This window comes from Pecten maximus, chromosome 2 (assembly GCF_902652985.1).
Source record: "Pecten maximus chromosome 2, xPecMax1.1, whole genome shotgun sequence".
Taxonomy (NCBI): domain Eukaryota; kingdom Metazoa; phylum Mollusca; class Bivalvia; order Pectinida; family Pectinidae; genus Pecten; species Pecten maximus.
The window spans coordinates 45,326,402-45,341,640 of NC_047016.1; the positions used below are offsets into that span (position 1 = coordinate 45,326,402).

At 33.5% G+C, this 15,239-nt stretch overlaps 1 protein-coding gene and 1 long non-coding RNA gene across 16 annotated transcripts in view; one reads left to right on the forward strand and one right to left on the reverse strand.

The window, feature by feature from the left end:
- LOC117322237 overlaps positions 1-15,239 on the reverse strand; it is an 86,570-nt gene that overhangs the window by 38,445 nt on the left and 32,886 nt on the right. The window contains exon 2 of the long non-coding RNA XR_004531500.1: positions 8,685-8,802. This is a non-coding gene — a long non-coding RNA (uncharacterized LOC117322237). The remainder of the gene's footprint in view (positions 1-8,684; positions 8,803-15,239) is intronic.
- LOC117322234 (CLIP-associating protein 1-like) overlaps positions 1-15,239 on the forward strand; it is a 158,384-nt gene that overhangs the window by 30,263 nt on the left and 112,882 nt on the right. For all 15 annotated transcript variants that reach the window (XR_004531497.1, XR_004531499.1, XR_004531498.1 and 12 more), the window contains 7 exons: positions 7,154-7,232; positions 8,854-8,897; positions 9,184-9,243; positions 9,709-9,800; positions 10,206-10,281; positions 11,408-11,505; positions 12,252-12,325. Coding sequence is in view for 12 of the 15 variants with exons in the window: in XM_033877025.1 (XP_033732916.1) it covers positions 7,154-7,232; positions 8,854-8,897; positions 9,184-9,243; positions 9,709-9,800; positions 10,206-10,281; positions 11,408-11,505; positions 12,252-12,325 (523 nt within the window). In the remaining 3 variants the exon portion in view is untranslated. The remainder of the gene's footprint in view (positions 1-7,153; positions 7,233-8,853; positions 8,898-9,183; positions 9,244-9,708; positions 9,801-10,205; positions 10,282-11,407; positions 11,506-12,251; positions 12,326-15,239) is intronic.

The window sequence follows — 15,239 nt, forward strand, 5'->3', positions numbered from 1 at the left end:
CGACTTCTTCTCAAAAAGTCCTGAACTATGAAATTTTTAGTAACCTGTCTTGGCTAAAGGTCTACGAAAATCTTAAATTATATAGTCTGTACCCCTCAGAGGCCTGAGGGCGGAGCCAAAGGAGTCAAATTTACTGATATTTCAAAAATCTGCTTCTCAAGACCAAGATATGGCAGACTAATATACTCAGTAGTTTATGTAGGAAAATCTCATTTTAATGGAAATTAGTCACACTTGGTAAGAATAAAGAGGAGGGGCGAAACTATACTACTAAATATACAGGAACTGTGTAGAAAAACATTGTAAATGTATAGAAGATAGAAAGTTTTGTGTTTAAGACTCAGGTGACTGTTTAGGCCCGATGGGCCTCTTGTATAGGTACTGTAGACCAACTTCACCCAGATTTTCAATACCGTAAGAATCCTGTAATTACATTAGTGAGGATAAGTTTGTAGGATATTATTTCCATCAGGACTGTTACTGTATGGTTTGTTGTTCACTAATTAATTACTCACATTAAGTGGGGTAGTAACACAGGCGTATTGTAAAACAAAAATTAAACCTTTGTTCTAACACAATGGGTAGATATAAAATCTGTACTGTACATGTAGTTAGTATTGCATTGAAGTACCCTAGTACAACACAACTTTTATTAATCCGAATATTACCACAAAAAACATTTCATGAGAAACAGGAAATCAGAGTTGTAGAGACTAAAATGAGTCGACATTGTTCAAGGTCCGTAATTGTATCCCGAACCAATTGATTTTGGTGGCATCTCTGTTGGGTGAATATATAGAATAAGCAGTAACATTTCTATATATCAATCAATTAATTGTTAATATGACTTCCTGGGTGGTAATATGAGAATTCTCCACGATACCATCACCTCTAGACCTCCTGACATCAGACTCAAATAATGGCTACACTCCATGTTGTAACATACCTCTGGACATCATCCCCTGGTAATATCTCGGTCATGGTTGTACTATCAGGATGGAATCATTCCAAGTAGGCACCAGAGACTACTGGGTTGATGTTTGTGTATAATTATAGGGAAAGATACTAGTGTCGGTCCTTTCTATACAAGTGTTTGTACATGTTTTTGAGGCGAGAGACACGGTGTCAAAAAATAACTTACTTTTTAGTACCAATTTCAGTATCGATAAAAAATTTATTATAATATAATATGGAATGGGTAATGACAGACTAGGGTAATCGTGTATATTTCCCCTGGAATGGGTAATGACACAGACTAGGGTAATGACACAGACTAGGGTAATCGTGTATATTTCCCCTGGAATGGGTAATGACACAGACTAGGGTAATGACACAGACTAGGGTAATCGTGTATATTTCCCCTGGAATGGGTAATGACACAGACTAGGGTAATCGTTTATATTTCCCCTGGAATGGGTAATGACACAGACTAGGGTAATGACACAGACTAGGGTAATGACACAGACTAGGGTAATGACACAGACTAGGGTAATGACACAGACTAGGGTAATGACACAGACTAGGGTAATGACACAGACTAGGGTAATCGTGTATATTTCCCCTGGAATGAGTAAGGACACACACTCTTATAAACCTCGGCCAGAAGTCCACCAGACTTGTGTGTGTACAGATACCCTACTACTACCTAATAGTGAGAATGGGATGAATGAGATGTCTTATACACACATGTATACAGTCTAAATAAGAATAAATAACCTGTATGTTCCACTAGGTGTAGTCAGCTTAATCCTAAGATATTCAAACTAAAATAATGGCACTTGTCAGTTTTTAAAAATATTGAAATAAAAAGAAAATATAGTCATATGTAATTTTACAATTGATAATGTTTGTCAGAAGTCTGAAGATAGATATCAAATAAATGATTTGCATAATTTAATATATTTGAAAATGTTTCATTTTGAATATTTTTGTTTTGTTTATCCTTTAAACTGACATAGCTGTTCAGTGCTCCCACCATTTTAACACTATACAGTCCATGCCAACTCAGCATCCTCTCCATCTGTGATACATTTACTTCTGTACAAACATCTAGTTCTTACTTTACAGGAATTGTCAAATCTGTTAAAGTGATAGATATGTATCGTTATCTCATCCAACTCGGTATGTTTTAACATTAACACAGAGCCATATTCTATATATTTTAACATTATATCTATATTAACACAGAGCCATATTCTATATGTTTTAACATTATATCTATATTAACACAGAGCCATATTCTATATATTTTAACATTATATCTATATTAACACAGAGCCATATTCTATGTTTTAACATTATATCTATATTAACACAGAGCCATATTCTATATATTTTAACATTATATCTATATTAACACAGAGCCATATTCTATATGTTTTAACATTATATCTATATTAACACAGAGCCATATTCTATATGTTTTAACATTATATCTATATTAACACAGAGCCATATTCTATGTTTTAACATTATATCTATATTAACACAGAGCCATATTCTATGTTTTAACATTATATCTATATTAACACAGAGCCATATTCTATATGTTTTAACATTATATCTATATTAACACAGAGCCATATTCTATATGTTTTAACATTATATCTATATTAACACAGAGCCATATTCTATGTTTTAACATTATATCTATATTAACACAGAGCCATATTCTATATGTTTTAACATTATATCTATATTAACACAGAGCCATATTCTATATGTTTTAACATTATATCTATATTAACACAGAGCCATATTCTATATGTTTTAACATTATATCTATATTAACACAGAGCCATATTCTATGTTTTAACATTATATCTATATTAACACAGAGCCATATTCTATGTTTTAACATTATATCTATATTAACACAGAGCCATATTCTATATGTTTTAACATTATATCTATATTAACACAGAGCCATATTCTATATATTTTAACATTATATCTATATTAACACAGAGCCATATTCTATATATTTTAACATTATATCTATATTAACACAGAGCCATATTCTATATGTTTTAACATTATATCTATATTAACACAGAGCCATTTCAGTGTCCTATCCATTGGTACGCTGGTTGCTGATAATCACGTTCTGTATCAACTAACCTCAATGTTAGCCACGTCACATTGTTCTGTTTCATTACATCTAAAACTAATTGCGATTCTTTGTACATGTACATTAGTACATAACACCGCGATGGTCACTTTCTGCTGGATGAATTTAGGGGTCTATAGCTATACAAAGGCAAATAGTATGTATACAAATGATTGGGAATGAATATGTCACAGTTCTCAATCAAAGAATACATATACATTTGTGACGAACAAATGAGCAATCAATGATAGAGTTGAAAGACAAATGATGATATCTAAAGTGAAGAAGAAGATATCGACTTGCAGATTTAGAGAAATTTCGGTTAAAATTATTGAATTAATCACTAATGACAAGCAATTGTATGAACAGTGATGCCTTGCGCTGTAGTTAGATGTGAAAAAAAATATATACAGTCAAACTTGTAATAGCGGACACCCTTATATAGCGGACACCTGTCCATAACGGACACTTCCAGGAATCCCCAATGAAAATCACTATATAAATATCATGTATATAGCGGACACCTTCCTAATGCGGACAGCGGACACTTATTTTTGTCCATAAAGTTGTTTAAAATCCCGTATAACGGACACGTGAAACCATAGCTGTGTTGATATTTGTGTGTAAAACGTTTCTAAATAACAAACAGAGCCTTAATTACTCAACTCCCCTGGCAGCAATGCTAACTTAGGAAGCCACTTCATCAGTCACTAATTGTCCTGTTACCTGTAAGTTGCTGTAACAATGGGCAGTAATTACAAGAGAGTGACCGATCGCCATCGGCAGAGGTGTTTGTTTACTCAACCTCACCGGTGACAGCTAAGCTTAGCCATTCAACCATAGCCTAGACAACAAGAATGGTCAGGTGGTAATTAAATCATTATCAAGACCAACAAAAGAGGGACAAAGCAATAGTTATGTTTGTCATAATTGTTTTACTTACAAAATCAACCGTACGCAAATCTGACAGCACATGGTTGTCAGCCGCCATTTTCTCACACTCGGAACTCCTCGGAATATGACTACGTAACATATGAAGAACAGCTGAAGAGTTCCGAGTGTCTTTGTATACACTATACTAATTGACTGAACCAGAAAACAGTATTTATTAAATTAAATCCCTACATCGATTTCAGAAAATAGGTCTCAAATAAATGCTGAGGGATTATAATTATCAGAGGAAAATGCACTTTCATTTATAAAGAGTTAATTTTGTAATAGAAAAGATATTTCAAGCATATTTATTTTCCAAAATATTGAGGATTAATGAAAATTGTTTTACTATGATAAGAATTATCTTTACTTTTTTTTACAATGTTGAGTATTTGTCTGAATAGATATTCAGTATAGTATGATATTGGGAAGATTTTTTTTAGAAACTATAGGCTTAATATAAATTATTAAAAATATCAGCTCTAATTTTTGTGTCAGATGAATGATTGAAAATTAATTAATTAAGCATTTATCTTTAATTATTTGTCTTTTATTCATTTGTTTAAGTGTTTAAATATAATAAATCAGGAGACATATAGTGTACTATGAACAGACTTTGGTTTGTTTCTTCCTTTATAAGGGACATAACTCGTTGAACCTCTATATAAAGGACACCTCTCTATAAAGGACACTTTTGCCTTGTCCCTTAGGTGTCCTTTATAGACAGGTTCGACTGTATATAAAAAAAAGGGTGATATTTTCTAGGAGAATTATTTGACCTTTATCAGTATCCATTTATCAACTACCTGGATACCACTGTTACATAATGTATATTAGCTGTCAAACTTATCATACCTGGCCAGAGGTGTGTTTTGATTACGTAAGGTATGTAGGTGTCATGTTGACAAATCGTCCTGTTGACCTCAAACTGCCATAGTTATATCATACATTTTCACTCGGTCATATTGTAATCATTCTCACTCGGTCATATTGTAATCGGATATAACTGTCACATCTGTTAACACCTGAATCCTGAAAATATTCCGTGATACATATCATCACATGACTACAAGAGTATTAGAAGGATTGTATTTTGTAATCTATTGTTCTAGTTTACATAAACCTGCCTTGTAAGGTCACCTGTCTATAAAGACCATGTGTCGGTTAACATCAGCATTTCAAATATTGGTGAGAAACATAGGTCGCTGGATTTCATGACCTTACTTAAATAATGAATTAAAAATTTGTGGACTTTGGATGACATTTCTTTGCCAAAATACAGGACAACCTGTTAACTCAGCACATTTTCTGTTCCAAAACAAACCATCATATTCTATTTGTGTGTGTTGGTGGATGAAGAATGTAAGCAAGCACGATAATGAAATTATTGGTACTGTAGGTCAATAAACTCACCACAAAATATTCATTTTAAAATTCTTCATGCATAAAGGAGATAAAAGTGAAAGTTATCTAGCACTGTGACCTTATATACAATGTCATACCAAGTTGTTTTCCCCGAAGTTGATTGATATAATTTGTCATTTATAGCCGAGAGCTTGACTTGATTATAAACACCGACTTTATACCCTGTAGGTCGACCTTTACCTATATGTAAATCGTTCTCATCTCCTTCATTCACAGATGATGTATGTACCTGTAATAAACTTGTAAATAATCACGGCCCATCCTTTATCCCGTGAAGTCAGTTTCGTATACCTGAGGACAAGCTTCTGTTTGACAACTGTTTTCCGTATTTGTGTTTTAACTGATTTGTCAGATGGCAAATCCAGTTCGGGGGCCGCGGTGGCTGAGTGGTTAAGGTGTCCCGACACTTTATCACTAGCCCTCTACCTCTGGGTTGCGAGTTCGAAACCTATGTGGGGCAGTTGCCAGGTACTGACCGTAGGCCGGTGATTTTTCTCTGGGTACTCCGGCTTTCCTCCACCTCCAAAACCTGGCACGTCCTTAAATGACCATGGCTGTTAATAGGACGTTAAACAAATGAACCTAAACCCATGTTATAATCCAGCGAGTTTCCCGGGAAATGTGGCGCGATCCTGACTTGGGGTGGTTTACTTCAAATTTCCCAGGGAAAACGGTGAATGTCTGTTCCTGAAAAGACTTGCAGAACTCCTGGGAAATTGTGAAGGATCAATAAAGGAATGACTAATATGTTGCTATTTTCTCTCCAATATGTACTATATATCACAAACACCTACAGCTGTGTATCAATGGTACCAGGGCCAGCTATGAGGCAAGTCTGATGTTACCCAGTACACAACCAACAAACAATCTGATGATTCTCATACAACTCCAGTCTATTTCAGGAACTGAAATCAATTATTAGTGGAAAGGGCAGATGACATCTTTCACATAAATTAAAACCAAATTCCAAATGCCCTGCCAAATGAAATTGACATTTTTTCCTGATCTTGGTTTAGCTGTTTAGAAGTGAAATAGATTGACACCTACATAATTATAGTACTGGTAATTTTTGTCATGAAATCACTTGAATGAAAAGAAATGTTTTTTGTTTTAAGTAATTTTGAATAATATCAAAATCATGTTGGTAAATTTTTAACTGTGGCAACCAACATGTTATCAACTGGAACTTCAACCAGGCAAGGTGACGTCACAAGTACAAATGACAGCAGTATATCTTCTTAAAATGATTTAGCTATCATGATCAACAGACAATGAAGAGGTCATTGATAAACAGTTATTAGAAAAAATCCCCAAGAACCAAGATCAAATGTCAGATAGTTGAAGTGAGTTTTATAGCTCATTTTCTGAGAATACCTGATTTGAGAGACCACAAATACTACTCCTCATAGCAGATATATTTCCAAAGAAAAATCAACCTGTGTAAAGAGAGAACGGTTTGTGTTATGGACTTCTTGAAGGTGTTCTATGAAAACATGTGTGATGAGATTGTAACAACCCCATGGAACTTACACATGATCTTTGACTCAAAGTATCAAAGTAGCCAGGCGTGAGCTTATTGTAGGGCATTTGTTAACACTTGTTACAAACAGTATGTTAGAGTTTTACATATAAGGGCAGCAGAATTATATTTTAAAAAGATTGATAATTTGAATATTTATGTTGCAGGTGTCCATCAATGGACTGGAGGTTCTGTGTCTTATGGTGGACCGTATGGGGGAGGACTTCAAACATTATGTCTCTCATGGTAGGTATTTTAATGTTGTCGATCCTCCGATGATTGTTACAATTACGGCCTTTTGGTGAGGTTGATCCTTGATTTTGTCATACTAAACAAGAAAAACAATATTACAGCGATTGTTACAATTACAGCCTTTTGGTGAGGTTGATCCTTGATTTTATCATACTAAACAAGAAAAATAATATTACAGCGATTGTTACAATTATGGCCTTTTGGTGAGGTTGATCCTTGATTTTATCATACTAAACAAGAAAAATAATATTACAGCGATTGTTACAATTACAGCCTTTTGGTGAGGTTGATCCTTGATTTTATCATACTAAACAAGAAAAATAATATTACAGCGATTGTTACAATTACGGGCTTTTGGGGAGGTTGATCCTTGATTTTATCATACTAAACAAGAAAAACAATACTACAGCGATTGTTACAATTATGGCCTTTTGGTGAGGTTGATCCTTGATTTTATCATACTAAACAAGAAAAATAATATTACAGCGATTGTTACAATTACAGCCTTTTGGGGCGGTTGATCCTTGATTTTATCATACTAAACAAGAAAAACAGCCTTTTGGGGAGGTTGATCCTTGATTTTATCATACTAAACAAGAAAAACAATATTACAGCGATTGTTACAATTATGGCCTTTTGGGGAGGTTGATCCTTGATTTTATCATACTAAACAAGAAAAATAATATTACAGCGATTGTTACAATTAAGGCCTTTTGGGGAGGTTGATCCTTGATTTTATCATACTAAACAAGAAAAATAATATTACAGCGATTGTTACAATTACAGCCTTTTGGGGAGGTTGATCCTTGATTTTATCATACTAAACAAGAAAAATAATATTACAGCGATTGTTACAATTACAGCCTTTTGGGGAAGTTGATCCTTGATTTTATCATACTAAACAAGAAAAACAATATTACAGCGATTGTTACAATTACAGCCTTTTGGTGAGGTTGATCCTTGGTTTTATCATACTAAACAAGAAAAATAATATTACAGCGATTGTTACAATTACAGCCTTTTGGGGAGGTTGATCCTTGATTTTATCATACTAAACAAGAAAAATAATATTACAGCGATTGTTACAATTACAGCCTTTTGGTGAGGTTGATCCTTGATTTTATCATACTAAACAAGAAAAACAATATTACAGTCCTCAGTTAATATACTGATGTCAAAAAAAACAAATTTCACTAGTTGTTTTGTTTGTCAATCTAAAAATTCACACATGAAATGTTAATATATTTTCATATTGATATTTTGTCTTCTAGCATGCAAACAACATTTGTTGTGTATTAGTCATGCAAACTATTTAAAACCAAATATTGAAAATAAAAAGCAGTATTTCTGCTGAAATGATTATATAATTATCAGCTAACTAATGTAGTGTTTGGGCATTTAAACTGATTTATATACGTACATATCATATTCAGGCAGTGTACTTACATGCAGGCTGTTTCAGAGAGAAATCTGATAAAGTAGATGACATCTTTGTAGCTTGACATCTTGTCCTCTTCGTAGTTAATTTCTGGTCACCAATCTTTTCTTTAAATGATGATATTGACTGAAAAATGAATAGATGAGTTTAATTATTCTTGACATTTGACCATTTCAGTGCTTCCATCTGTGGTAGACCGCCTGGGGGATTCAAAAGACCAGGTATGTACAATGAACATGGCCCCGTGGATACAATCCACACCTAGGGTTATTCACTTAATTTTCGGGGTATCCCTTTTTCATCCTGAAGTCATGTTGTTGGTTTTTTTTTTTTTTTGTGACAGATTGTTGAATAAAAGCATTAAGGGAAAGCCTATATGTTGAAAAGAAGAGTACATGTTGTATATGGCATCACAATTGTTGTGTGATAAGGCCCCATTGTTTCTATATTGACTTGTACTACAAGTGTGTATATATGTATTATAATGTATATTTTGTGTTTGTGTAGGTGCGAGATCAGGCACAGCAGCTGCTGATGAAACTGATGATGCCGGCCACATCCCCTGGGGTGCGTTCAATTGTTGTCTTCTTCTTTGGGGCTTGATATGGACAGAAAAATAGTGATTGAAAATGATAATTCTTGGCATTTAAAGAAATTTCATAACTCTATATTAAGTCATATTATCTTTCCCTTTTTATTGCTAAGCCATGATTTTATCTGAAAATAAAATATTTGTATTTCTGGTTCTATGATATAAATATTTCAATTTGTATTTCTGATTCTATAAAATAAATATTTCTATTTGTATTTCTGATTCTATAACAGAAAATGTTTCTATTTGTATTTCTGATTCTATAAAAAAAGATATTTCTATTTGTATTTCTGATTCTTTCTATTGTTGACTGTAAATTTCTGTATTTTAGTGCACAAGTTTCTTGATTTTATGTTCTAAATGTTTTCATTATTGACAAAATACTTTTGCAACTTTAAAGTTTTATTTTAAATAAATGTTTTTTTGTTGATGTGTTATAGTATGTGTTTGAGAGGATGATGAGTGCATTTACACACAAACTCTGGCATGTCCGAGAGGGAGTCCTCATCTGTCTGCAAAACACACTCAACACGTAAGTTTAACTACATGTAAATAACCCAGGCTTGCTGCTTCCATATAGGGATGGTAGAGTTACGTCCCCTTGACCAAGTCAGATTTCTGGCATCAGTTTTAGGTGTTGCTTAAAACTAAGGTTGTTTTCTGTTAAGAAATTTAATAGGTCAATAATTGTCGCTTAAACTTTAAAGTTATACGTCTAGACTGTTGTGTTTATCCCCATATTAGCCCCCTGTCCATAAATTAAATTTGAAAAATCTTTATTAAGGCCTCCTCAAACTTCAAAACTAAAATTTAGAGGAGGGGGTTTTAGATGAGAATATATATGGTTATGTAGAATTGCTATGAAGTTTTGTTGCTAAATTTAGATAGAAACAGAATGGTATAAAATGTTTTGTTTACCATGTAATGTTTATTTCAGGTATGGAGCAAGATGCTTACACTTGTCCAAGATAGTACCTAACATCTGTAAACTACTGGATGATCAGAATAGTCAGGTAAGGATGAAGGAAGGACCGTGTGTTAGACAAAGTGATCAGACCCACTATAAAAATAGTCTCACTAATCTAATACTTCTCTGTCTATATTGGGATAATTTTACCTAGCTCTCTAAATGTTCATGTTGGAGGAAACCGATAATACATATAAACAATAGTAAATTCATATCAGGATTCACCTCAACTTATTTTATTATGGAGGTCCGTCATTATAAAATTGCCCAGTGCCATTGAAGCGAGCCCCTAAAAATTACCTGAGTTGACCCGTGAAATTCTATATACACTGGCAGGCAAGTCGAACAATGCAATGTAATTAAGGACCCGCTTACCTGTACACAGCACATGGGTCAATGTGCACTTGAAGGGTGATCACCGATGTTTGATTATTTAATTCTACAACCTTGATTTGATATTCACTTTGATTATAAGGAATGATTTCAACCAAATCACAACATTAAGAAGCTTTGCATTGTTATCTGTATTTTGGTTTGATACAAGTGCTGAACAGATGTAGCTTTGATACAAAATCAAAGATGGCCGAATACCTCTGTCAATGTTAGTATTCATATACATTTGTATTGAAAAAACAACAGATGTGGATTAATTTTCTTTGGATATGGTCATTTTATCATCTAAACACAATGATTGTCACAGTTCTAAACACTCATGATGATAATTTACTACTATCTGTATCTGTGACATTTGTGGACATTGATATTCTCCATATTATTTTATCAATTCTTTAAATGTACTTTAACTTTTATACATTGCAGTGAAATAAAAGTTAAATACATATTTTATTCAGTAGTTTTGATTAATTTGTATTTAGAAGTAAACTATAAGATTGTCAAAAACCAAAGGGAGGTATTAGTAATGGAACTATTACACCTGCTTCCTGAATTATCACCATTTCCTAATCAAACCAAAACTGATATCTTGCAAAAGTGATTGCGAAAGAAATCTTAATGAGAATCTTGTTATGTACTTTCCTCCATGATAAAGTTTTGATCTGTGAAGATCCCTGTATATAATAGGCCACGTTTGATTGATGGGTTAGAATCTGTTTTCATTGGAAATAGAAAGTGTTTTGTGTTGTATTGTTTAAGTGATAGATTTTGGATTACAGGTTCGGGAGACGTCCATTAACACACTAGCAGAGATCTACCGACATGTAGGCGAGAAGGTGCGCTCAGATTTACAGAAGAAGGGCATCTCCCAACAAAGGTAAGAAATAATACAGAGTTGTGTCCCTTTATATGTAAGTAAAACACAAAATCCACCTGTGTTGCTGAAAAGTCTAAATTAATTAAACTTGAGGGTTTTCTGTTGTTTTTTTTCTGTTCATATTACTGAATTTGATAAATAGAACCTGAAAATATTACAAGAGTTATAGCATGAATTGTTGTTACATAAGTATTTACATGAACTGTATCAGGCTTCATGGATAATGTCAAAATAAGATCATCAGAAAGATAACAATTTTATGAAATAATTGCAAATGATGAAGTCAGTATTTAAAGATAAGTTTCTTCTAACGAAAGTTGTCAAATACCTAATCATGATACAGATCAATTAATATATGGAGAGAAAAAAGTTGAGTACAATTTTAAAACTTAGTAACCAAAATATCCCGGGAGAGTATTTCACAGGAATCTTGTATACATTTGTAAAATCGCGATGTGGTTTATTAAGAGACATGATGGACATCACAAATTATTTCCTGCTACTTGCTTTTCTCCTGTATTTCGATTCCTCGTGTACACCACCTATGAATGGCCTCAACACTTTGATTTTAAAATAACTCACAATGTTAAATACAATTCATGATCAATATTGACATGTATTAGATTTGAATATAGAATACAAATTTGAAATGTTTTCGAGGGTATTGATGCCATGAAGTATAATTCTAGTTTCCCCTTAACTTTGTGAATGTGACTTTTAAGCAAAGTTATATTTTTGTTTGACAGGTTAAACCAGATATTTGCCAAATTTGATGAGGTGAAGATGTCAGGAAATATGCTTGCCACAGCCCATGACTATGGTAAGTCTTGAAAAATATTTAAGATCAGACTAAAATATTATATGCCTTCAAAGTTATGCCTCATTTCATTTGCCTTCAAAGTTATGCCTCTATCTGAATCCGCCCTGATACTATCCCAGACCTGTTATAACTATGGAATTTAGTTTTCATCTATTTTTAAATTACCTGTTGAGAAGTGTTTAAATACAATTGATTTACATGTGATGATGTTATCTTGTTGACTAGAAGCATTTGTTAGTTGCTGGCCATGTGACAGGTATGTATTTAGAAGCCTGCTTTACTTGAGTGACTGATGCTGTGAACAACTTAGTTGACCGTTTACAGGGATAAGCTCTGTGATACAAAGAATTTCCAGCTTCGTAAAACCACCAGAAGAAACGAACAACGATTAAGGACAAGACCGAATTCAAATAGATTAATGCTTACTTCAGCTGGCAGATCAGCAAAGACAATAATTAGCATGAAAAATAAAAATACCTGAAGTTGGGTTATATCCATGCTGTAAAGGAGAGACAATAGTGAAAATGGTGTCATACATAAAGATTTAGGGGAATCTTTCTTATAATTACACTCCGTCACTTAGCTGAAACATACAAGATCTGTCACTCAGCTGAAACATACAAGATCTGATTTTTTAATGCAAAACCATACTCAGTATGGTGTGTCATATCAGATAGCGTACAACAACCTTTGACCCAAGAAATTTAAGTGTGGTTGACCTTGTGACATGCTCATTTAAATATATTTTTGCTTTCCTTTATGTTATGCACACATGAACCTGTTGCAAATGAATGTGATATGTACACAAAGACTGTGTATGTTATGTAAATATAAACATACCAAAATCTGTTTCCACTTCCTATCAGTGTTTAAATTGCTTACAATTATTAGATGTAGTCTGTTGATCGGTGACCTTACTCTCATTGGTGTCATTACGTGCAACTTTCGGTTGATAGGACTACACTTAAGAAATGCGCAATTGGCAAACAAAGAAGACTAGTTCAACTTAGGTAGCTTGTCCAACGACCTTTCAATTCCAGTCCCTTGTTGGCATTGTGAATAATTATTACTAAATGCAGCAGAAATACCTGAGATAAAGGGAGGTAACTGCTGGTACCTTATAATTTAGTCAAGATAGATGAAAATTACAATGGTTAAAAAGTCATTAATTAATTATTAAAGGGAAATCATGATCATTGTTAAATTTCTTTAATTGTTATAATAGAAGCCATAACTATTCTGAACATCCATCAAAAATACATTTAGTTAGAAGATTAGGTACAACTGAAAAGAACAAAATTGAACATTTTCGTATGTGATTAAGCATGCAGGTGTTTTAAGGGTTTACAGAGTACACATGTATTGCCAGCAATTTACCTTACAATGTTTTATTATTGTCTTGGTTTGTTACCACGGAGACAGAAATATGCTAGCCAGTGTTTCCTTCAGGAAGAGGTTATACAAGGCTATTAATTTTAATGACTGAGAGGCTATGATGGAGAGCTATGATACACTAGTCATGCTTGGTAGCTCTGTAAACTGGGTTCGTTTATCATATCTGGGTAAAGTTTTGTGCCTAATCAGCATGTGTGAACTAAGAAAGGAAGAAATATTCTTAAAATGTTGTAAATCAACCAATTTTGTATGGTGTGGAATTAATTTGGAGAAACTTTGCTGTTATATACGTCAAAAAATGGGCACCAGTTGGGCCATTCTGAAAAGCTTAAAAAATACCTATCTACCAAACGGTGCTGTTGTCTAGCATAAAACCTGAGTAATCACAGTGTTTCTTTCTTTAAACTCTGGATTTCAGCCAAATATCATTTTTATCCAGGTGCATGGACTTGGAAAAATATGTACCTTGACTTTCAAAATCTTACTAGATGTTATCGTTCTCAGATAAAACTCGGATAAGATTATGTCATTATATAACGTTACGTAAGTGTGTAGGTATTGTATAGGAGACGCCAGTTCATTGTACAGGCTTGTCCCACTTTCCGTAATAACCTGTTGTAATCTAAAAAATAATACAATACTTTTATTCGTTTTATCCCCTATTGTCCTGATATAGGTATATCTTGGCCTATTTTGATCATAAGAATCTATATATCTACATCTTATTGTATCTGACATGCTATCAGGTCAAGTAGCATTTATAACTTAAGTCCATGAACATATTTATGTCTCCCTGTGCTTGCTATTTGTTGAACTTAATATTGTGGAGTTTTCCTCTGCTGAGAGAAAAATTACTCCTGCAGTGAAGTTGATATTTATCTCATGATTTGTATTTGATAGTGTATAGAATTAGCCGTTAACTCTTACTATGAAAACATTGTAATAAAGAGATCTAAAATAAGGAATACTCGAAAATACATTGAAACAATAATGTATTGTATGCACAAACTGACCAATACGGTTTTATCTAGTTTGATGACTTCAAATCCTTTTGCAGTATTAGATATTTAGTGTTCAGTTTCTATGCCAAGTATTTTGTGATCTGTCACATTTAAAAAAAATGTGATCTTATGTAAGTTATCAATTGCCACTTTTAAAAATGATGTCTCCAGCGTGTTGTAGATTACGATGGTTGTGTATCATTAGATAAATGTTTTTCCCGCAAGCCTAACCCCATTACCTAACGGGGTCCATCGAGTCACCACAAAGACGACACTGTATACCTCCGACATCACTTACACATCTGTCTGAACACAAATAATTCCTACTCTATAACACAAAGTATATCCCATCATTACAGGAGGAGGGACGCCCCAGGTCCCAGGGGGACTGACAAAGTCTATCGAGGGACTTACAGGGCATGTCTGATTACAAATTAGGTTAGCTTGACTGTGAAATCTGAATTTTAAGCTGAAATGGCTGATGTTATGTGTGAACTCCAACGAACTCTAAATAGGAT